The 25549-nt window shown below is 32.8% G+C and overlaps 4 protein-coding genes across 4 annotated transcripts; all 4 read left to right on the top strand.

Moving 5' to 3' along the window:
- The first annotated feature begins 336 nt into the window (after positions 1–336).
- On the top strand, positions 337–2618 carry LOC137810409 (pectinesterase-like). Its single transcript, XM_068611649.1, has 2 exons — positions 337–1328; positions 1771–2618. The coding sequence occupies exons 1-2, from the start codon at positions 368–370 to the stop codon at positions 2466–2468; spliced, it is 1659 nt and encodes a 552-aa protein (XP_068467750.1). The 5' UTR covers positions 337–367; the 3' UTR covers positions 2469–2618.
- A 1978-nt stretch (positions 2619–4596) lies between these two features.
- On the top strand, positions 4597–6859 carry LOC137810408 (pectinesterase-like). The gene is made up of 2 exons (XM_068611648.1): positions 4597–5928; positions 6007–6859. Exons 1-2 carry the CDS (start codon positions 4977–4979, stop codon positions 6702–6704), a joined length of 1650 nt encoding a protein of 549 aa, XP_068467749.1. The 5' UTR covers positions 4597–4976; the 3' UTR covers positions 6705–6859.
- Positions 6860–7645: 786 nt separating this feature from the next.
- Positions 7646–10533, top strand: LOC137809597 (COBRA-like protein 10). The gene is made up of 2 exons (XM_068610710.1): positions 7646–8343; positions 9118–10533. The coding sequence occupies exons 1-2, from the start codon at positions 7773–7775 to the stop codon at positions 10515–10517; spliced, it is 1971 nt and encodes a 656-aa protein (XP_068466811.1). The 5' UTR covers positions 7646–7772; the 3' UTR covers positions 10518–10533.
- Positions 10534–13608: 3075 nt separating this feature from the next.
- LOC137810407 (homeobox-leucine zipper protein PROTODERMAL FACTOR 2-like) lies at positions 13609–23163 on the top strand. Its single transcript, XM_068611647.1, has 13 exons — positions 13609–13830; positions 14134–14294; positions 19190–19466; positions 19575–19692; positions 19993–20181; positions 20282–20716; positions 20902–21003; positions 21126–21326; positions 21425–21599; positions 21721–21992; positions 22160–22255; positions 22354–22737; positions 22833–23163. Exons 3-12 carry the CDS (start codon positions 19237–19239, stop codon positions 22717–22719), a joined length of 2184 nt encoding a protein of 727 aa, XP_068467748.1. The 5' UTR covers positions 13609–13830; positions 14134–14294; positions 19190–19236; the 3' UTR covers positions 22720–22737; positions 22833–23163.
- Positions 23164–25549: the final 2386 nt, after the last annotated feature.

The following is a 25549-nucleotide window of genomic DNA, read 5'->3' as shown; positions in this document are numbered from 1 at the left end:
ACATTTCACCCATCATTTAATAGCTCATTTTTAAAAGTAATATAATTATTAAAAAATAAATTTCAATTTTTTTTGTTATGAAATGATGAAAATATTCTAAATCTAGAAGCAGGTATATGTTATGGGTGATGATATTTTTACACCCAATTTCACTTACATCCAATAAAATATTAATATTTATAAAAAAAAAATCTCATGAAAATATAAACAAAATGATAAAATAATTTTTAAAATTAAAAAAATTATGTTTAGGGTGTTTTATTTATAAAAAAAAACATTTATGATATGTTATCTACAGAAGTGTTTTGGCCTATATATAAGGGCAATGATGCATGGCTAAAACAAGGCACTAGTAACACTTACAAGTATGGCTATCCAAGAATCTCTGCTAGAGAGGCCAAGAAATTCTGCTACCAAAACTATCTGTTTAATCTTCTCTTTGGCTGCTCTCATATGCTCCTCAGTCTTTGCTGCTTCTTATTTCATCAAACCCAGTTCCTTCCTTAACCAATCCTCTCCTCAACATCTCTGTCATCATGCACTTGATAACCCATCATGCTTAGCACACCTCTCAGAAGTGGTTCAAGGTCCCATCTTCACCACAACAAAAGACCACAGCTTCAATTTGTTCCACTCTTTCTTATTGAAATCCACCTCACACATTCAGAGAGCCATGAACACAGCTAGTTCCATCAAACTTAGGGTTAACAGTCCCAAGGAGGAAGCAGCTTTGAACGACTGTGTGGAGCTGATGGATTTATCCATCGACAGAGTTTTGGACTCAATGCTAACTCTAACAAACCAAACCACTGAGTCACAGCAAGATGCACACACATGGCTAAGTAGCGTGCTCACTAACCATGCAACTTGTTTGGATGGGTTAGAGGGGACAGCTCGAGCCCTTATGGAGGCTGAACTTGAGGACTTGATATCCAGAGCAAGAACCGCTCTGGCCATGTTTGTGACTGTTTTGCCCCCGAGGGTTGAACCAATCGATGAGCCACTGAATGGGGAGTTTCCCTCTTGGTTGAGCAGCAAGGATAGGAGGCTTTTGGAGTCCAGTGTTGGGGACATCAATGCCAACGTTGTGGTGGCAAAGGATGGAAGTGGGAAATTCAAGACTGTGGCTGAGGCTGTGGCATCTGCACCTGATAACAGTAAGACAAGGTATGTTATTTACGTGAAAAAAGGAACATATAAAGAGAATGTTGAAATTGGTAAGAAGAAGAAGAACGTGATGCTCGTTGGAGATGGTAAGGATCTAACTGTAATTACCGGCAGCTTGAATTATATTGACGGAACGGGCACATTTCAGACTGCAACTGTGGGTATGGATCTCTCCCTCTCTCTCTTTTTCTCATTCTTCTGCTTTTTTTATCACCAAATAAAAGATATAATACATGTGGTAAAGTTTAGGATGATACAAACTTGTTACAAAACAAAAGAAAAACAAAAGAGACATAGATAACCATACCCTGTCACAACTAACACTATAGTTAAAAAACGACTTCAAATTCAAAAACTAACCCGATATTAAAAAATCAACCCAAAATGAATTATGGTACTTTGACGAGATTTAAAATCAAACGTGAATAATAGTTTAGTAGAATAATACTCCAAATATCATTCTTCTGCTTACTACAATGTTTTTACCAAACTTTGTTCTTTTTTGCATTAAGCTACTATTTTCCTATGTGGAATTGGTTGTGAGTTGTGAGAGTAGTGATAAATTTTGAAAAACTGAAACTAACTAGGAACATGGGTTTGCAGCTGCTGTGGGGGATGGATTTATAGGTCAAGACATATGGTTCCAGAACACTGCAGGCCCACAGAAGCACCAAGCAGTGGCTCTTCGAGTAGGTGCCGACCAATCCGTCATAAACCGATGTCGCGTAGATGCCTATCAAGACACTCTCTACGCACACACCAACAGGCAGTTCTACAGAGACTCTTTTATCACCGGCACCGTTGACTTCATTTTCGGAAACGCCGCCGTCGTCTTCCAAAAGTGCTACTTGGTGGCCCGAAAGCCCATGAGTAACCAAAAAAACATGGTGACGGCTCAAGGAAGAGAAGATCCAAACCAAAACACAGGAACTTCAATTCAACAATGTAACATAACACCCAGCTCAGATCTCAAGCCTGTTGCGGGTTCCATCAAAACTTATCTGGGTCGACCATGGAAGAAGTACTCCAGAACTGTTGTGATGCAGTCGACAATAGAGAACCATATTGACCCAGCAGGATGGGCAGAGTGGGATGACAAGAGTAAGGACTTTTTGCAAACTTTGTATTATGCAGAGTACATGAACAGTGGAGCAGGTGCTGGAACCAGCAAAAGAGTGAACTGGCCTGGTTACCATAAGACCATAACTACAGCAGAAGCCAACAAGTTCACAGTAAAACAGTTTATCCAAGGAAATGTTTGGTTGAAGAACACAGGGGTGAACTATATAGAAGGCCTCTAAAATGTAATCTTTGCTATGTGGGGCGCGACCAAGGTTTGGTTTGTACCGGTACTATATAATGTTTAACCTTAAATAAACTTATGTGCCAGGACCCTAAACCCTGAATATTCTTATGGATGTTTTTCTTGGAGCACGCACCAGTTATGTTTAGATGTGTGTCTGTGTTATATATATATATATATATATATATATATATATATATATATATATATATATATATATATATTACTTGTTAAAACAACTTACTGAGATAGGATGACACAGATATCTGTAATTTTATTATTTTAGCTATTACTTTTAATATTATATACTCTATTTTTAATATTAACACGCATGCTAAATTCAATAAATATTTTATAAAAAAAGATTAAATAAATATAAAAATGAATGTTTCCATGAAGCTGTAATTAATTAAAGCTGTAATTAATTATATATATATATAGGAAAACAAAAACATTTTTTATTTTATTTTCTACTTCTATTTTTAAAAAGTTGAAAACAATATAGTACTTTTATACTTCACATGTGAAAACAGAACAAGAAAAAGAAAATATTATTGAGAAGTGTCTTAAATGTTAGATGATGTGAGAAATTGAGAAATGTGGAGTTTTGTCTTTGGTAGTAAGTGCTATTCATTAGTATTCAGTTATACATTCATTCATTAGCTTATTTCTTACTAAGTTTGGAACTACTGGTACTGTCAAATGAAAGTTGTAGTAATTGGTCCCTTTATTAGAACATGGTTGGTTGGGTTAGTTTTTAAATTTAATATCTACACTTTATGACAAATTTTAATTAGAATAGGTTGGTGTAAGATGATAAAGTCTTCAACTTAACATTTGGATATCACATAACACTTTAAATTCGAAATAAAAAAATATATCGAACACAATCTTACGTTATAAAATATAAAAAAAATAAAAACTATGTTTGTAGAATATAACTTTTACATTCATAAAAAAAAAGTAGTTGATTGAGAAAGCTGAACTTTAGACATGTATAAGTGGGTAAAGACAATTAACTCCACTGTCACATGTCAGTATTAAAATCATTTGCTTTTTGTCTCCGAGTAATTATTAAAGTAAGCTTTCTTGCTGCAATTATTACTATTTATTCATAAATTTTATTATTTTTTAAAAGAATAACATGATTGGATTAGAAAAAAAAATTGTGTGAGTAGTTGAGAAAGTAAATTTAAAGTAACTTGAAAGGAGATATAAGAAAAAGTTAAGTTGTTTGAATTAAAACATTTATGGTGGATCTGTGAATTTTTTTATTAAATATTATAAGTGATGTGATAAATATAAGAAATTCCAATATTCTATTTAAAATAATATTTTTAAATTATGTATCAAATCATGTTTTCAAGACTACTATATAAAATAATGTTTTTAAAACAAATAAACAAAAATATCTTTACGATTTGATTTAACATAGTACGATGATTGAAAAACGAGAAGAATCAGAAAGGACGTAATGTACGATGGATACAATACAATACATTGAGGTGGGATTATGTGAAGGACATTTCTTTAACTTTGTTTTTACACGATGTTGTTTAATATTTTTTAAAAGCTTAATAATAATTAATGCAATTTTTCTCATAAGCAAAAATTTAGTTATTTTTTTCAACAATGTTAATGCATATATATTTTATTTAACATATTTTTGTTTATAAGAGAATTCATCATTGAGATGAAAGTTGGAAAAAGTCCAAAACAAAAGCTGAATGAAGTGTGTTATAAGATTTCAAAAAAAAAAAATAATAAATAATAATTAAATTTAAAAATAAAATAATTAATAAATATATTAATTAAATTAGATATTAATTTAGAGATTAAAAAATTATCTAAAATGAATTTTATTATTAATAAAAATGTATAAAATGATTTTTAAATTTATATCTAAATTAGTTATATAAATTTTATCTAAATATAGACTAATTTATAATATAAAATACTAAGTAGTTAAATTTTTCTAATTAATGGTTGAATACTAATTTAAAAATTATTTTATAAAAAATTTTAATAATTAAAATTATTTTAAAAAATAATAATTTTTAAGCAAATCTTCTTCTCTCACTATTCGATCAAAATTCAAACTCAAATGGTACTTATAAAAGAGACTCCAGTTTTACAGGCCTTAGTTGTACAGGGTCTATATCCATATCTGTCCGGAACAAAAACTAAAGAAAAAGAGAAAGAGATTGTGACATTTGCAAACTGTTGCAGCCTCCAACTGATATTTGCTGCATTACTATTAGGCCTTCAATCCGACACAAGTATTAGTTAAGTGAAGTAAAAAAAACATGAAATTATTTGTACGAGGCACGTGAATGTCCTCTGCAGTGAAAAAGAAAAACCTCAGTGCAAAACTAAAAGCAAAACAGATATTTCATAAAGCAAAAGTCACATGTTATCAGCACTCTAAAAGAGTGACTCAATTCATCCGTCTATATAAGAACACTGAACCAAACACAGATAAGCAAGAACATCCACACCGAGAAGCATGGCAACACACCAATCTCTGTTAGAAAACCCTAGAAAACCCGTTTCCAAAACCATATGCTTAATCCTCTCTGTAGCTGTTGTGCTAACTTCATCAGCTCTCATCGCTTCTTATCTCACAAAACCCACCATCTTATTCAGCCACACCATCTCTCACCATGTTTGCGATCACGCAATTGATACTCCAGCATGCTTAGCACATGTCTTAGAACTGGTACAAGATCCGATCTCGCAAAACCACAAATTCGGCTTGCTCCAGTCTTTTTTAGCGAGATCCGCTTCACACATTGAGAAAGCGATGGAGGCAGCGAACGCCACAAGGGTGAGGATGAACAATCCAAGAGAAGAAGCTGCCTTGCGGGATTGCGTGGAGCTCATGGAGTTATCCATGGAAAGAGTTCGGGACTCAAAGGCGAGCCTAGCCAAAGACACCGCTGATTCTGTTGAAGATGCACACACTTGGCTCAGCAGCGTGCTCACCAATCATGTAACATGCTTGGATGGATTGGAGGAGCGAGGTGGAAGGGTTATGGAGGAAGAGGTTCAGGAATTGATCTCGCGCGCAAGAACCTCTTTAGCCATGCTTGTTGCTGTTCTGCCTCCAAATCCGAAGGTGGAAGAGGTGTCGGAAAATGGGAAGTTTCCGTCATGGGTGAGAAGCAGGGATCGGAAGCTGTTGGAGTCTTGGGCGGGAGAGATTACGGCGAACGTTGTGGTGGCTAAGGACGGGAGTGGTGACTTCAAGACGGTTGCTGAAGCGGTGGCATCAGCGCCGGAGAAAAGCAAGAAGAGGTATGTTATTCATGTGAAGAGCGGAACATATAAAGAGAACGTTGAAATCGGAAAGAGAAAGAAGAACGTGATGCTGGTGGGTGACGGCATGAATACCACTATAATCACCGGAAGCTTGAACTTCATCGACGGAACGGGCACCTTCAGAACTGCTACTGTTGGTACGGACCTTCCTTTTTTTTTTAAATAATACATTTTGGGCCTGTTCAAAATTAACTGTTAATAATTGGTGTAAGCAGCGGCGGTTGGGGATGGGTTTATAGCCCAAGACATTTGGTTTCAGAATACAGCAGGCCCAGAAAAGCACCAGGCAGTGGCTCTTCGCGTGGGCTCTGACGAATCGGTGATAAATCGTTGCCGCGTGGACGCATATCAAGACACTCTCTACGCCCATTCCAACAGACAGTTCTACCGCGACTCCTTCATTGCGGGCACCATTGACTTCATCTTCGGAAACGCTGCTGCTGTGTTCCAGAACTGTAAGCTAGAGGCCCGGAAGCCCATGAGTAGTCAGAAAAACATGGTGACGGCCCAAGGACGAACAGACCCAAACCAGAACACAGGAACTTCAATTCAACAGTGTGAGCTCTCCCCCTGCGCGGATCTCAGGCCCGTTATAGACTCTTTCAAAACTTATTTGGGCCGCCCGTGGAAGAACTTCTCAAGAACTGTTGTGATGCAATCGTTTTTGGACAAGCACATTGACCCTGAGGGATGGGCCGAATGGGATGCGGAACATAAAAGCTATTTGGAGACCCTATATTATGGAGAGTACATGAACAAAGGACCAGGAGCTGGTACCAGTGAAAGAGTGAATTGGAGTGGTTACCACATCATCAAAACTGAGGCTGAGGCCAACCACTTCACTGTAAAAAACCTGATCCAAGGTGATGTTTGGTTGAAGAACAGTGGTGTCAACTTCATTGAAGGTCTATAAATATTTGCCTATCTCCTTCTATCTAATGCAGATATCAAATAAAACAGAGGATATTTGCTGCATGGCCAAGGTTTTGGAATTTCTGTTTACGCATTTTCAACCACCATGTAACACAAAATAATACTTTCATACCTAAAAAACTATTTTGGCACTCATGTTTTTTCTTACATTTATTTAACAACTATATATATTACGAAGTGAACTTTAAGCCTAACTCAATCCTATAAAACCGTGGGGTGAGGTTTGCACTTACTTATATACAATGAAATGTCTTAATCTCTAGTCGATGTGAGATCTCCAACACACCCTCTCGCTCCGATAGTGACAGCTCGTACGTGGAATAACATATTTTGGGTAATCTGATAATGATCCGATAGCGGATGGCCTGAGAAGCCCAACAAACAGTCGTTAGGATAGACTCGAAATGATACTGATACCATATAACAAAGTGAACTTTAAGTCTAACTCAACCCCATAAAACAGGGTCATGGGATGAGGTTTGCATCCACTTTTATACAATGAAATGTCTTAATCTCTAGTCGACGTGAGATTTCCAACAATATATAATAATAATAAATTAATTAAATTATTTAACTAAAATATAAATTAAATTATTAAATAAAAATTGTAATAAAAGTAATTTTTAAAAGTGTGAAACTATCATGTTTCTAAACAAAATTTTAAGATAAAGTAGTAACATATATTCATTGTAAAATGGAAGTATGAAAGAATGATAAATTTGAAACTATGATCTTCCAATAAACAATATTTTTTATACCATAGTGTGAGTGCAAAAATAGAGATTTGAAAATGTGCCTTAGTCGTTGTCTCCGCCAAATCCATCGCACACATAAGGCTGTGACTTATTCTTCACCCATATTTCGATTTTCCATGCACTTCACTTCCTTCCTATCCATAACATAACTCTACTCCCACACCACATCTCACTCTCTATATCTTTCTTCCATTCTTCAACCTTCCAACTATTCAGTTTTTTTCTCTCCACCAACTACCATGCATCCTTTTTCTCACCTTTCACCATCCTAAGCTCATTGCAAACAAGAGGGCATGGCAACTACACTATTGCCATATCTATCACCTTCACCATCACTGGTAGCAGTGATAGCAGTTTTCTTTCTTTCATGTGCAATACTAGTTCATGAGTGTGAGGGCCAACAAGCCAAGGCTTTGCCTCCAGCAGGGGAAACTTGTAGCGGGATTTTCATTTCCTATGACTTTCTCACTCGAAAAAAAGAATACCCTCACGTCAAGAATGTAACGGCGCAATCTTGGGCCTTCAATTCCACCGCAACAGTTCTCAACACAGGCAAGGAAGTGGTGAAAGCGTGGAAGTTGTTCATAGAGTTTCAACATGACGAGATTCTAGTCTCCGTCGGTGGAGGTAACATAGAAGAAGCAACAGAGTTCCCTGCTTCTGTTGGAAATGGCACTACCTTTGTTGGAGGCTCTGTGCCAGACTTGGATACCGCAATCAACACAGCTCAAGATTTAAGCCAAATCCAAGCCATCATCCAGCTTATTGGAACCCAGTTTGGAGTAAAGCCTCCTACGATTCCTATGCCAAAAACCATCAAGTTGGTAAATGATGGTTACAAGTGCCCCAAACCAACTACCCGTAGTGAGTACTACTCTTCATCTACATAATTACCTTTTCCATGTTTTATGTTCTAGCGGAGACGGATATCTCTCAACCAGAACATGAAGTTGAGGTCTCTTAAACTCCGAGATGGCTCCACTTGCAAAATATACTCCGACACTCAAGTTATTAAAAACATAAAATATAAAATATAATGAATATAATGTAAAATATGAGTTGAAAATACTCTCTCCAGTTGTTACCTTGTCTCAATTCTAGTAATATCTTGTATGTTCTTTTACCATGTCATCTTCTTTCTCTTACATAGGATAATGTTCTCCCCTTCTTCTTATATCTGGTTTTATCTTGAGTCATATTTCCAAATTAACTACAATACTACATATACAATTAATCTCCACATTTAATGTCCTCTCCCCTCTTTATGAGAAATAAATAAGATCTTTTTTCTTAGTTTCAGAGATCGCCATTAAGACCTTTTCACCATTTGATTGGGTTGAGTCCATAACGTCGTACCTCTAGCCTCAAACGTAAGCCAACAAAACTAATAAATTCATAATCATTATTTACATAGATTCACATTAAAACCGTTTCAATGATCGGACTCAGTTTATCACCTTACACTTTATATTTCACAAACATCACATATCATTGTATGTTATGTGCTCATGATTCTCCAATTTTAATGATTTATGATAAGCTTTTATCAAGTTTGTTCTGAAACAAGTTTCCAACAATAATAGCAGACGACATTTCTTGTTTGAGATGTGATCTAACTGGTTAAATCATATTCCACAGAGAGTTCCATGTACGCGTGCTGCAAAAAGGACCCTAAATTCAAGGTTACACTTAAGAAGACAAAATTCTTGGCAAGGCAGAAAGGGGATCTTCTGATATCCTATGACGTGACTCAAGTGTTTGAGAATAATTACATGGTTCAGGTGAAGATGGAGAATGAACACTACTTGGGACGGTTGGATCATTGGAACTTGACGTGGGAGTGGACAAGAGGGGAGTTTATATACTCTCTGAAAGGTGCTTTCACACGTGAGATAGACTCTGGAAGTTGCATCAGTGGTGAAGCAGGAAAGTACTACAAAGACATGGATTTCTCTATGATTAACTGTCAGATAAACCCCATTCTCAGTGACTTGCCTCCAGAGAAATACAACGACACTGAACTTGGAAAGATACCTAACTGTTGCAAAAACGGAACTCTTTTACCTGTGATCATGGACCCCAGCAAATCCAAATCCGTTTTCACCATGCAAGTCTTCAAAATTCCACCTGATCTAAACAAAACTTCAATTTTCCCTCCAGAGAAATGGAAAATAACGGGCATTCTGAACCCCAACTACAAATGTGGATTACCCAGAAGAGTGGAGCCTGCAAGATTTCCAGATTCAAGAGGACTTGAAGCAACGGTTATAGCCATTTCAAGTTGGCAAATAGTCTGCAACATCACCAAGCCAGCCAAAGGGCGAAGTCGCTGCTGTGTTTCTTTCTCAGCTTATTACAATGAGTCTGTGATCCCATGCAACACATGTGCCTGCGGCTGTGAGAATGAAAACACCAGAAAATGCAACCCCAATTCACCAGCAATGCTTCTCCCCCCAGAAGCTCTTCTTGTACCCTTCAAGAACAGATCACAAAAGGCCGTTGCTTGGGCCAAACTGAAGCATTTCACAATCCCCAAAAAACTACCATGTGCTGATCACTGTGGAGTGAGCATAAACTGGCATGTGGTTTCCGATTTCAAAGGTGGGTGGAGTGCTCGACTCACTCTCTTCAACTGGTTGAGCACCAACTTTGAGGATTGGTTCACTGCACTGCAATTCAAGAAGACTCCTCGCGGCTACGATAAAGCATATTCTTTCAATGGAACAACCATTCCAACCCTCAACCATACTGTTTTCTTGCAAGGAATTCTAGGATCAAACTACCTCATAGCTTTAGACAATTCAACCAAACCGAATGTGCCCGGAAAACAGCAATCTGTTATCTCCTTCACCAAGAAGTATTCACCGAATATCCGAATTGCAAAAGGAGATGGGTTCCCTTCAAAGGTCATTTTCAACGGTGAAGAGTGTTCTCTTCCTACTCGATTCCCTGTCAGAAGTGGAAACCAAACTAGTGTAGATTTAGCATACCAACTATTGCTTTTGGCTTTAGCTTTTACATTCACTCAACTGCTGTAATAAGATGCTAGCTAATGCTAAGAACAGTTCCATTACACAGGTTTTAAGCTCTCTATCTCTCTTACAAAACACAGTATAAAATGGTCCCTAATACTCAACTGAAACCATCAAAACCATCACTCTTATAATATTTATTAGCTATTAGTCACAAAATTTAATGACAACACAAACAAAAGTTTTTCAAAAAATGTTTCTAATCGCTTACTATATGGATAGTGAACTATATACACACATATTTCTTTTATCAGCAATTAATAAACTAAATAAATTGTAATATTTGAGGATGCTTGAAAAACAATGCTGAAGAACACATGTACGTAAACAAAGCTCTGTAACAGAGAATTTTGTCATTTGGCTTCCATAACCATCGTTTTCCATCCAGTTTCTTGAGATTAGCAGTGCTTAAACTTGACGGTGATGATTGTTGGTGGAAGAGTTCTTGCATAGATGAAGAAAGTTCTGCACTTGTTTTTCATCTGCATCACTCATCTTCCCAACATTTTCTTTGGTTCACCAGAGTCCTGACACTACAAGAAAATCATGAAATAGAAACTAATTTGTAGAAACCAAAATAAGTAGTTGTAATAATAATTAAATTAGAGACCATTTTAGAAATTAAATAAAAAAATTGCTTTTTATATTAGTTTTTATTATTGTTAAATAGTTTTTAAATTGGTATCTAATTAGCGACCGATGTTTTAACTACCAATATTTAATTTCTAAATTTGGTATCTAAAAGTTTGGTTGTTAATTAGATACTAATTTAGAAAGTATTTAACAATAATAAAAACTAATTTAAAAACCAAAATTTTATTTAATTTTTAAAATAATCTCTAATTTAGTTACTATTGCAACTAATTATTTTGGTTTCTAAAAATTAATTTTTATTTCATGATTTTCTTGTAGTGATCACCAGAGTTGGGCATGCCGTCGGTAGCAACACACATGAGAAGTGGTACCCAGGTAGAATGATTGGTGTTCATGCACTAAACGTATACACATAACAGCATATCCAAAATGCTCCATGATAGAAACAAAAGAGAAGAAGTGCATAGAGCTTGTAATGTTTGATAAACAACTAATTCACAAATGGTATAATTTAATTTTTTTTTAAATGGTATAATTTAATAAGAAAATTACACAAATACATAAAAAATTTAAAAATATTTTTTCTACAACTCCTAATATTACTATTTTAATCATTTTTTCACACAATTTAATTATAGATTTACTTTTTAGGATATTATTTTTTATTAAAATTATCACCTGCATACAACTCCTGGATTGTTGGTTGTTGTCAAAAAGTATAATTTTTGAATTAACTTACCTGTTGGGAATTTTAAATTCAAAACCTATCAACCTCTTAACACACCCCAACTTCCCAATACAGAAACAATGATATTGATAAAAGTATTTATATAGTGAAATTGGTTTATGCGTAAATTAAAAGTATTTTTTTAAATTAATATATATATATATTAATTTTATAAATTAACTTGGTAGTTTCTGATAAAACATTTTTTTATAAGTATTTATAAAGAAATGTATTTAAACTTTAACACAAATGATATCTTACAAAGTCCAAATTCGAACTGATTAAATTATACAGAATAAAATTGATAGAGAAATTTAGGTATCATCTCCATTATTTCTTTTGTGTGTAGTGAATTAATGCACATATATTCTAGGTGAATGATATGAGAACCCCAGATTAAATAATTCTATAAGGTGAATATGTACTTTATTATATTGGCTTAGTTGGTGCAAAGAGTATGCACTTCTTTCTGTTTCTTAACCAATCAAATTAAATGTTGTTACTTAACAAGGAAATGTTCATTCTCCATTTTTTGCATTGGAATTTGTTTCACTTTATTAGTAAAGATATTAAGTTTTAAATTTATGTTTTATCATAATTTTTTATTTTTTTTATTAGAGTGTTTCTTTTCTCTGCACTTCAACAATTTATTCCTAAACTTCATCAATTTCGAAATTTATTTTTTTATAACATAAAAGTCAATTGTTGAATGAAAATTTAAAAGTGAAAAAAAAAATCAAAATAATCTTCTGAGCTATTTTATCTTCCGGAATTTATAACAATTATTTGGACTTTTGGATTTTGAATTTTGGAATTGATGGGTTGCATGAAGAAACACTCTTTTTAGGCAAATGCTCCCTGCACCCAACACTTTTGAACCTGCATCCAACATAATTTCAAAAATTCCGAAAATACTCTTTATTCTGGAAATAAAAATTCGAAATTGAAAATAATGCATTTCGGAAAAATAAATCCAGAAGAGATTTTTGTGTTTTGGATATAAAAATTCAGAAAAAAAAATCAAAATCCCATTCCGGATAAAAAAATCCAGAACTGAAAATAATGCATTCTGAAAAAATTTATCCGGAAGAGATTATTGTGTTCTGAAAAAGGGGGTCCGAAATGTAATTTTATATGTATCCCATTTTTTTAAGGGCAATTGCCCTCTTTTTATTATTAAGCGAGCTTGTGTGTTGGCCCGCCCTGTCCATCTTTAATCTGCGTGGATTGCAAGTTATGTGAGATAGACTTAAGCAGATCAACATACCAAAATAACAAGTTTGTCTCATGTTTTTCATTGTGAGTTGAGGATCGGTCTGAATTGTCACCTCTATTTTTAAGTATTGAGATGTTATATTAAGAGTATTTTTTAAAATTTTGATATAATAATTAAATTAACTTGTAAAAAAATTGAAAAAAAAAATTATAAGAATATAAATCTGACAAGACATTTACATTAAAAAACACTTAAAAAATCTTAAAATAAAAAAAATCTTAAAAATAACCTACATTAAGATTCATTTAAAATAAAACAAAATCTTATAAGAAATTCTTACATTTGCATAGGATGCATCATCATTTATATATAGTTTTTTCGAAAGTCAAATTTGCAAGGGCAAAGGTGAAGGGTTTGTAGTGGGCTAGGGTTATATGATACTATAACTTTGTCTGTATTCCTTCTGTATGGATTGTGGTTATCTAACTATCTATCTACTTCATAAATGCTTTTACATCCTCTGCTCTGCAATAACTCCATGCTACCAAACCTCTCCACTTGTTCTTTTCACTTCACAACTCCTAACCTTCTATTTATTCACTTCATCTCCTCTTTCTCTTCCTGCTTTCTTCTTCCCTCTCTATCCCTTTGGCCCACACAACCATTCCTCTTCAACGCCATTACCACTCCTTCACTTCCTATATTCCCACTCACACTTTTGTTTCTCTCATACCCACATCCACAGCACTTTCATTACTCATCAACACATAACAACAACTAAGGTTCACTTCCCTCTTCCCTGTATTTTTTTTATAAAAGTTTTCATGTTAGACATTACTATTTAACACTGTAATGTTATATCTGAGAGACTCTGTAATGTTATATCTGAGAGAGGTTATTGTAGTCTTATACTATTCATCGTATCATATTTTCATACTCTACCTTTACCATTGTGTTTTCTGATTCATTTGCATTTCTTTTTGGGATAAGAGTGTTAAGATTCATCATCCTATTGCAACCTTAACTTCAGAATCACAAAACCATCTCCTTCTGTGTTAAACGTGCATGTTAATCTCAAATGACAGACAAAAAGTGATGCAGAGACAGCTACATGTGTTAAACGACGAGGAATGCTTTTATCAGTTTCGGGTTTACTAAGGAGTGGTCGGAAAAAATCCATAAATCCCCATTCAGAGAAGGGATCGGTTCATTTTCATTGCAATCATCTTCAAGGTTAATCCAACAGGTGATCACTTAATTTCTCCTGATTAAACACACACAGAACAAATGCCAAAACTTAAACATTCTCTTATTCTTTGTGGTGTAGAAAATTACTTCCATCTTAGATTGTTTTTGCATGTTTTTACTTTAACTGCAATTTGAATAAATGGAAAAAACTTAAACATTTTCTGAAATTTTGCATAACTCGATTATTCGTTGCTGTTGTTATTGAATATTTTCAGCTTAAGTTTGTGTTATCTTTGTTCAATAGAACCCTTTTAATACTTTGTAAGAATTGTAAAAAGTAGTTAGTAATGTTAAAACTATGAATATGTTGTATTATTATTATTATTCTTTAAGGATTGGAATTCTATTACTCATTGTTTGTTTTAATATGAACTTAAGTAGAAGAGGATGAAGATAGAATAAAAAAAAATCAAATTTTAGTATTTATTTGAGAGAGAAATAATAGGAAAGAAAGTTTCTTCTGTGGGTCAGAAAGAAGAAGAAAAAACTCATCTCCTCCAAACTCAATTTTCCCACATTAATCTTTTAAAACGTTTGCTGACCTATGAAATTCGCACCGCAATTAAAACTTTGAACTAACACTTAATTTGGAATTTTAATGAAGTCATTTTAGAAATAAATCATAATCTTCATACAACTAAAATCAAAACTTTGTACGTTATTTATACATTGCATAATTACTACCTCTTTATGCTGCTCCTTCACCTTTTTATGTTAACAATATATATATATATTAACATACTCAACTAATAATTAAATTTTAATAAAAAATTTCATAAAATTATAAAAGAAGTAAGATGTTACAAAATTCATAATTTAATTTTTAAAATATTTAAATAGTGTAAATTTTTTATCAGCAAAAATAATTATATAACTAGAACATTTTGGATGTTGTAACTCATTTAGAAGAGAAGATATATGGATAAAGAAAGAGAAGAATTAACAATACATTTTTTATTGCTTAGGCCAAAACCAACATTTCTAAATTTATCTAATATTTCCTCAAATTTTGGATTTAACAAAACATTTCACTCTTAGAAGCTCACCATTTAGATTTATTATTATCAAAAAAGAATTTTATAAATAATGTGAGACTATAAGGGTGTCTTATAACATGTTAGGCTTTCCAACACTAGTTGTATTGTTTCCAAGACTATTGCGACCTTATTTGATTACAAAACATGGTTGTTGTCAATGTATTCAGTTTTGTCTAAGTATCTATCTAATCTTTGAATCACAAATTGAACCCTTTATCCCTTCCCATAGACAATTAACCTATTTTATTCCAGCTTCAATAAAGTGGTCATCACAACCACATTTTGCCACTTTTATGTATAGTTTTAAACAAAGGAAATCATACTTCCCACAAAATTCAACTTACCTATAAATAACATCCCAACTTAGTCACCAATCAACTCCCAAAACAATTACTCACTCTAGACCCTTTTATGAAATTGCTTTAACCCCTTCCCCTATGTTTGATACATAGCCCTTGATAGACTTTTGTACTAAGGATATTATGCATACTTTGGGGAATAGGTAATAGTAAAAATAAGTGAAAGTCACTTTTAGGAATTTATATTTATCTAGCTTATATGTGTCACAAATATCCACATACTCCTTCAAATCCTATTTTCTTTGTTATCAACTCGTCATAAGTTAAATTATTAAAAATAAATATTACTGATGAGTGAGATAATGTACTTACCCCAATCAAGCTATCACACATATTCCAAATTCAATCCACAATCTTATACGTAAAAAAATAAATGATTACAAATTCTTTACGTACGCCACAAATAACACTTATGTTTCAACATTAATTTCCCGACAACTTAGGTTTTCTCTCGTTGCCACTAAGTATTGTCACTAAGTATGACCTTTCAATTTTATTTTCCAAAACATGTAATACAATTCAAAGTTTCATTCTATGAGTATTTTGTAGTTTCTTATATGCAAATTTTACAAAACATGAATCTATCTCTTATCCTCCTTATTTATATTTGGAATGTTCCTCGTTACCTCTTGCATAATTTTTTTTATCACCAAAGAATAAAATTAAATTAAGAGGGACATTTCAGAAGTGTCTCAACCCTTATAAAAAAAACAATTGGTTCATAATTATTATTTTTCACATTAAAAAAACATTCTCTCACTAGTTAGTAGATTTCATTCTCATCTATTGTCAATCCATGTTCTTGACTCCTCTATTGTTGCTCCCTATCATTTTTTGCATTTGCATATGTTCTAGAATTTATTTAAGAATAATGATTCTTAATCCATCTATCTTCCCAAAAGTTTATATTTGTTCCTTCATCCAATTTCCAATCAGTGTATTCATTAACTCATTTCCCTGCTTCACCTCCCCACATAGCAAATCTCTTCACCACCATGACTCATATTTAGCATTGCTTCTATCTTTCATATTTCTCCATGTCCATATTTAGATAATTAGAAACTAAATAATTGGTAGTTAAAACCTTGATTGCTAATTAGATACCAATTTAGAAACTATTTAATAATAATAGAAACTAATTTAGAAACCAATTTCTTTTTAGTTTCTAAAATGGTATCTAATTTAGTTACTATTACAACTAATAATTTTAGTTTTTAAAAATTGGTTTCTATTTCATGATTTTCTTGTAATGATACACGAATAGCCAAATGATAAGCTATAAATTTACTTTCTTCTCACACATCTAAACCTCGTACTTTGGTAAACAACATAATTGTATCTTCATTCCAAATCTTTTTTTTTTCATTGTATCACTTCTACTTCTATGATAATAATTATTAATAATAATATTATATTACAAGAATTACCATTTGAATATGATATAGCCCAACCCTTACTTAATTACATGAGTAAAAATGAATTTCAATTCAACTTAAAATAAAAATTATAGTTCTACACTTTAATTTCACAATTCAAACACAAAGGACAAGTGTTTTTTTGAATAAATTATGCTAGAATTTTAGTTTAACGTGTCCAAAAGCTTCAGACTATCTCAGTTAAAAGCTGTTTAAAGTTAAACAATATTATCAAACTAAAAAAATATTTTAAATAAAAAATAAGTTTAGTATTGGTTTAAATGATAGTGTAAGGTGCTTAGGTCTTGAGATACAGAAAATTAAAACAAGAAGCACTTAGGCATTGTGATGGTCTGATATACTTAATTTTTTTTATCATAAAAGAATAATTAAAATGGAATATATTAAGAAACACTTTTATACTATTGTCCTGCCTTTGTACAATTGTACATATCCCCTCTTCAAAACAAATAGATATACAAGTAGAAAGCATTAAATAGAAAATTCAATACATTTCACATTTTAAAATGTAAAAGTGGTTCGTACATTTTCATTTTATCAACTATGAAGATTAATAAGAAGGTATTGTAAGAAAATTGAAAATTATTCCTTGTATTTTGATTCGATAAACATTAGATCTTATATTCAAATTATCCCATGTTACAATAATCGTAATGAGTTGTTGGAGTGGTTATTTATACGTCGTATATATTTTATTAAAACAATTTTTTTGTTGGTGTACAAGTTAACCAACATTAAATGAACATTTACTTAAATGGTTTCAGTCACCTAAAAAAATAAATGTAATAAATTTAATAGTTTTTAACATGTAAAATAGTAAATCTTAACAATCGTGTCCTTTATTACAAAAGAAAATACTTATTTATCCCTTTTATTATTATTATTATTATTATTTTTAGACCACATATCTTGACTACTTTTTATTTTGTTTCGTTTTGATTAATCAGAAATTATTTACAATTGCTTCATTTTTTGAGTTTTTCCATTTTTACTGAAGTTTGTTTTTTATCTTAATGGTTACTTCGTGTGGTAGTAAGCTAATATTTATCATAAATAATGCTTTTTCTATAAATTGATAGTGTAAATTTATTGTTTTGCTCATAATCATTATAATTTTCAAAAATAACAAGAAAATATCCCAAAAATATAAAAATATTAAAAAAGTTATTTTTGTGCTACAACTAAACAACACACAGAAGGAAAATGGGTAGAATCTTAATGAGCATTTAACATGTTCCCTTTTTGTATTAATTTCTCTAATACATGCTCGTCAACACGAGAATATTAAACATGTCTTATTAAAAAATTAACCATTTAAAAAACTTGTTTGTGTATTTTCTAAATTATATTTAAATAATTAATATATGGAGAAAGAATAATATCTGTCAAATTTTATTTTAATCTTCTATCTTCATGAGAGAGAGAGAGAGAGAAAGAGATAATCCCGAACAAAAAGTAATATAAAATGTATCAAAAAGAATAATTAGGGGCTGAAATAATTAAAGGTATTTTGGTAAAACAAATACAAAGAATAATTAGAAAAGAACCTTATAAGAATAGGAACAAAAAAGTTATTAAAACCATTTTTAATAATTATGGATTGGTGAACCATTACTTGCGAATTAAATAAAAATATTTATATTTTATATTCTTTTAGTTAAAAAAATTCTCACAACCTAATCTTAAACAGTGAACATCTTTAATTGTAACTCTTCTCAGAATTATGTTTTTTTGTGTGTTCATGTATGGACAACAACTGACAAATTGTTATTTGTATATTTTTTTTTATTTGAGATATTAAATGTCTCTATTTTTCAATACATTTTATATTATTATAATTTAAAATGTATAGCATTGGTCATTTATTATACCAAAAATATTAAATATTTACCTTACCTAGTTATGAACATTTAATGTATTAAGCTTTTAACGTATAGTATATTGAAGTTCTTTATAAAATATATTCTTAGGGGCACTTGCTGTATGCTACTTCTTCTCCCTCCCCACATCTTTGCTCCCCACGCTCGTGTTAAATGTTCTTGAATTCCTGTGTTGTGGCAGACTAGAGAAGAAGGTGGTGGTGGTTCCTTAACCTGGGATTTAAGTCAATGTTTCACACCAACATGTTTGATTCTCACCCTCACATGCTTGATATGTCACCCCACAAGACTACCTTCTCTGAGACTGACTTGGGAAGGCCCAGAGATGATGAATATGAGACCAAGTCTGGCACTGACACCATGGACGCTCCTTCCGGTGACGACCAAGACCCTAACCCAAGACCCAGAAAGAAGGGTTACCGTCGCCACACACAGCGCCAAATAGAAGAAATGGAAGCGTAAGGACCCTTCTATTTCCTCTTCACTATATATCACTCTTTATATCTCATGATAACATCATATATGTTTGCTTACTTGGTTTCTTTTTTCCACTTCACTTTCATCAGCTTCTTCAAACAGTGTCCCCACCCAGATGACAAGCAAAGAAAAGAGCTGAGCAGGGATTTGGGGTTAGAGCCTTTGCAAGTCAAGTTTTGGTTCCAAAACAAGCGCACCCAGATGAAGGTAAGTTAAGGCTTAGTTTTGGATTACTTCTTATCTTATCAGTGTCTTGCTCCGTTGACATGTTTGATATGTATGATGTTGATTTAAAGTCTCTGTTAGTTGTTGGTTGTCTTTAAAGGTTTGGTGGTAGTGCTATGTTCAGATGTTTTCGTTGATTGTGTTGTATGGTTTGGATAAGGTTATTGGGTCTTTCATAGTGCAGTTCTTATGTATACCATCAGTGCTTAACGGTAATTATTTGTTTAGTGTACTTAATTTGTTCAATTTGTAACACTCTTCTTAAATTATGCTGGCGTGTAGACTCAGCATGAACGACATGAAAATTCTATTCTGAAGGCCGAAAATGAAAAGCTTCGTGCTGAGAACAACAGGTACAAGGAGGCCCTAACCAATGCTACATGCCCCAACTGCGGAGGCCCAGCTGCCCTTGGCGAAATGTCTTTCGACGAGCAGCACTTGAGGATAGAGAATGCTCGGTTAAGAGAAGAGGTACGTCACGTACGCTGCATAATGTAAAAGATTATTAAATGTTCCTTTTCTTCTCGATTATATAACTAAGTTTCTTGTGCATGGAAAAAAAAATCTTCAGATTGATAGGATTTCAGGAATTGCGGCCAAGTATGTTGGAAAGCCGGTGACGTCTTCGTACTCCAACCTTTCATCTCTCAACAACAATCGCATGCCTGTCGGTAACTATGGAGCACAGTCAGACACGGTAGGAGAAATGTATGGTGGTAGTGACCCTTTTAGGTCACTCCCAGCTCCAGCTGATGCTGACAAGCCCATGATCGTGGAGCTTGCTGTTGCAGCTATGGAGGAACTCACAAGACTAGCTCAGGCTGGAGACTCTTTATGGGTCCCCGGCAACCACCACTCTGAGATTCTAAATGAAGAAGACTATTTGAGGACTTTCCCTAGTAGAAGTTTGGGTCCCAAACCTTTGGGCCTGAGATCTGAAGCTTCAAGGGAATCTGTGGTGATCATCATGAATCACATTAACCTTATTGATATCCTCATGGATGTGGTGAGTGATAATTAAACAAACCCCCTTACAAAACAGTGTTCTTTAATGGTATATTGATGTGTTTGGTATGGTATATTAATGTGGCTGGTGTTGTTGTAATGTAATGTTTGCGAATATTTGTATAAGGGTAATATTCTGACTCATTTTAGACCCTTGATAATGACATTGGTTGTTGGCGGTTTCAGAACCAATGGTCGACTATGTTTTGCGGTATTGTCTCGAGAGCATTGACCCTTGAAGTCCTTTCAACTGGTGTAGCAGGAAACTACAACGGAGCCTTGCAAGTGGTACTAATCTTACTACTTTTTTTATATCTTTATCTTCCTTCCACTTCTCAATTCTGGCACCTCTTAAGAGAATTGTTGAGACCTTCATTTGGTTAACAATGTGTTTCTCTTTAATGTTGTAGATGTCAGCCGAGTTCCAAGTCCCTTCACCGCTTGTTCCAACTCGTGAGAACTATTTCGTGAGGTACTGTAAGCAGCAACCAGATGGGATATGGGCGGTGGTGGATGTTTCCTTGGATAATCTGCGACCCAGCACGATCTCAAGAAGCCGGAGAAGGCCCTCTGGCTGTTTAATTCAAGAATTGCCAAATGGGTACTCAAAGGTGACACATTTTCATCAAAAATTGAAGTTTCTAGCTTTATATTTCCATGGTGTATAATATCAAGAAAACTCAGTTTCTGCCTTCTTCTAATGTATCAGGTTACATGGATCGAACATGTAGAAGTGGATGATAGAGCAGTGCATAGCATATATAAAACTTTAGTCAATTCCGGTCTCGCCTTTGGAGCTAAACGCTGGGTGGCTACATTAGACAGACAGTGCGAACGTCTTGCCAGTTCAATGGCCAACAACATACAACCAGGGAACCTCTGTGGTATGTTTATCGACTTAATTTTGTATTATAAGGTCTGTTTGTTAATATAAGAAGTACATGTAATAAAAAAGATGAGTAGATAGAGTGTGAACTTGTTTGCAATATCCTTAAATATATGCAGTGATAACGAGTGCTGAGGGAAGGAAAAGTATGCTGAAGCTGGCAGAGAGAATGGTGATTAGCTACTGCACTGGTGTAGGTGCTTCTACTGCACATGCTTGGACAACACTCTCCGCAACTGGATCTGATGACGTAAGGGTCATGACTAGAAAGAGCACTGACGAACCTGGCAGACCACCCGGTATAGTGCTAAGTGCTGCCACTTCTTTCTGGCTCCCAGTTCCTCCAAAGAAGGTTTTTGATTTCCTACGTGCTGAAAACTCAAGAAATGAGGTATGCATAATGTTTTTTTCAGTACTTACATCTTTTAAATCCATGTTCATAAAGTAACTTACATGTATGAATTACTCGCTTAATTGGTAACATATCTGGGATTTCCAACGTATATAATTATATATATTCATCTTGAAGCTGATACATTCAATTGAATACATTCACAGTGGGACATTCTTTCCAATGGGGGTCTAGTTCAAGAATTGGCACACATAGCAAATGGCCGTGAACCTGGCAACTGTGTGTCCCTACTTAGAGTCAATGTAAGTTGCTGCTATAACATTCCAGTCAGGAATCTTTTTGGCTTAAATCTCATGACACATAAGATATAATCTAACACTTTCTGATATATATGCTGTAGAGTGCAAATTCGAGCCAAAGTAATATGCTGATACTTCAAGAGAGTTGCACTGATTCTACTGGCTCATATGTAGTTTATGCTCCTGTGGATATTGTTGCTATGAATGTAGTGTTGGGTGGAGGGGATCCAGATTATGTTGCCCTGCTTCCATCAGGCTTTGCTATTCTTCCTGATGGGCCTGGAATAAACAGAGGTTCAATACATGATGTTGGATCTGGAGGTTCTCTACTCACAGTTGCCTTCCAGATCTTAGTTGATTCAGCCCCAACAGCAAAACTATCTCTGGGTTCAGTGGCTACTGTTAACAGTCTAATTAAGTGCACAGTTGAAAGGATCAAGGTTGCAGTGATACGTGACAACACCTAATTTCAGAACCTTCATACGGTAATCAAATTCACCATTTGGAAAAAGTTTTAGGGGTGATGTTCATTTTCTTAAAATCATTGAAGTAAGTATTTTCAAACCTTCTGTTTTTGCAGTGAGAACAAAGGTAGTAGAGATGAAAGTAACAAGCTCAGAGTGGTGCCTATTTCGTTTTCAAAACAGGGAAAGAAGTCAATGAACGCACCTCGGAGAATCACTTCAACGTTAGAACTTTGAAGAATCTTAGGTTCGGGTATTGACTTACACCGATGAAAACTAAAATAGTTCCATCCAACTTGTAATATTTTAACTTAGAATAACTGCAGATTTTCATGTTCGCTATTTATTTTAGGAGTGTTGTATTTGTAGGCCTAAGCAAACTTTTCTCAAGTGGGGTTATGTTGACTTTTTCTATTGTATTGTTAACAAAAGCAAATTTTCGTCTCTTCTTCGAGTGTTCTTTTAACGTTGTCCGGTATGTTTGTCATCGCAGTTTTTCTCATTGCGTAAACATTTTACTATAGAATTTATTATTAAAACTACTTAACTCAACACTTTAACTAACTATATTCAATGCTTCAAAGTTAACTCGATGAAGGTTTAAAATAAACATGCACTTAATTTTTTGTCTGACCCGATTAAAAAAATAATCACATCTTATAAACTCGTTGAGAATAATTCTGATATAGTTCATGACATATTAAAAATAAAAGGCGCATGATGAAAAAAATGGAATCACATCTTATTCATTGAGAATAATATAGTTCATAACCTATTAGAAGTAGAAGGTTTTCTTATGAAATTCTCACGTAAAAATATTGCAGTGATAAGGATCACATTCTTAAATCTTAAAAATATCTGTTGAAATTTCAGATAAACTAGATAATACTTATCATCTTATAAAACCGATTTTTATAAATTGATTTTATAAAATTGAATTAGAAAATAATCATTTGGTAGTGTGACTTAAAATGTTCCGTTAAGAAACCTACCTAAATTAAGGTAAAAGTTGTTTCCACGGTTGAGGTAAATAAATGTTGGTGGTAACTGAACTGAATTCTGTAACGCTGTAATCGACTACCATATATACTCATGTATTTAAGACGGATACCAGTTTTTTGGCAAGTATATGATTTCATTCAGTGAAACAGTACGTATTTCCTTCCCAACATTATGATTATATACCACTGCTCGTGAAAATTAATTGAAACAAACAAATATCACTTTATGAGTACTTCTTGTGCTCAGATATTTTTTCTTTTCCTTTATATATTTTATGGTAATATAAGACCCTACATCAATTAAATATAAAATTATTTTATAATATATAAATGATGGTAAATCTCGTATTAAAGTTTCACCATTAAATTAGACTTAAAATTATTCTATATTAATGTGTCTAATATTTAATTTACTAGGCGTTTAGAAATGTAGTTCAAATTTTTTTCATATATAAAAGTTGGAAGTATTTTTTTTATATTTGTATTTATTTATTGTTTGTTGATTATTTAATTTATTACATTCATCATCAATTTCTTAATATATATATATATATATATATATATATATATATATATATATTCAGAAAGAAATGGGCACTCGATATGACTACTCACAACATGAAATTTTAAATTTTAAGTTAATATTAATTCTTTAATCAAAACAGAAGTAAATGAAATTTTATTTGTAATTTGACCTTGTCTTATCGAAACTATAGGACTTAATTATTTCCAAGATACCTCAGTATCACATATGCATGTTTCCATGAGAAAAAAAAAATTAAGATAATGAGATTCTAATGTTACATTTAATTCTAGTTGTCATTGCATTAAAAAATGATTTGCATTAGTTTGAAAATTTGGATATTAAAATAGTTTTGAAATGCCTTGCAAAAAAAATAAAAAAATAAGAACCCTAATTCTGTTACTGTCCAATACTAAATGCGAAAAACAAGGGTTCCATTTTTCTATTCTCTTCTCTCAATCGGAGATTTTCCATATTTTATTTTCTCGTTCTCTTTTCTCCTTTTATGGTACATTTCAGACATCATTTCAAACCTAAATTTTTTGTTCTCACTCAACCATTTCAAACTGTCATCTTTACCACCATATTTATATTTCATTTTTTTAACCACTTGTCACATTCAATCTCCTATCCTTCGTCTCTATTCATAAATTAAATTTCAATGATTATTAAAATATATTATTAATAGTTAAAATATATTTCACTATTTTAAAAAAATATGTATTTATTATAAATGTAATCATAATATACTATTTATATTAAAAAAATATTTATTATTTGTTATATAAATAAACGTTAATATCCTTATTTGTAATAAGTTAAAATAGTTTCTAAAAAAATAAGGCACTTGGGTTTCTGTATATGGTAAAACAAACTTGTTATGCAAAAGAAAACTTCAAACTTCAAACATATAAAGTCATGAAAATTGAACAGAAGTTGGTGAAACCATTGAATGTTGTTATAAACAAGAGCATTCAGAGGTCCTTAAGTAGGTGGTGTTATTTTTAAGAGGTGTGGGGTATGAAAATGATTCCACGCCTAAAGTTATGGAAATGATTCAAGTATATTTCGTCCTTTTTAACAATATATTTTATAAAATATTTTTTAAATGCATTTTATAATTCATAAAAATTATTATTCATGAAATTACTTATGAGTGAAACCTATTTACTTAGGTTATAAATTACAAAAAATATTATTAAATGTTCTTTTAAGCATGCATTTATTATAAAAAAAATAATTAAGTTTCAGGTATTTTCTATAAAAAGAACTATCTATTAAATATTCAAAATTTATATATTTTTCATTT

Source organism: Phaseolus vulgaris, chromosome 2 (assembly GCF_000499845.2).
Source record: "Phaseolus vulgaris cultivar G19833 chromosome 2, P. vulgaris v2.0, whole genome shotgun sequence".
Taxonomy (NCBI): domain Eukaryota; kingdom Viridiplantae; phylum Streptophyta; class Magnoliopsida; order Fabales; family Fabaceae; genus Phaseolus; species Phaseolus vulgaris.
Note: the sequence above shows the minus strand (reverse complement) of the source record. Positions and strands in the feature narration are given on the sequence as shown.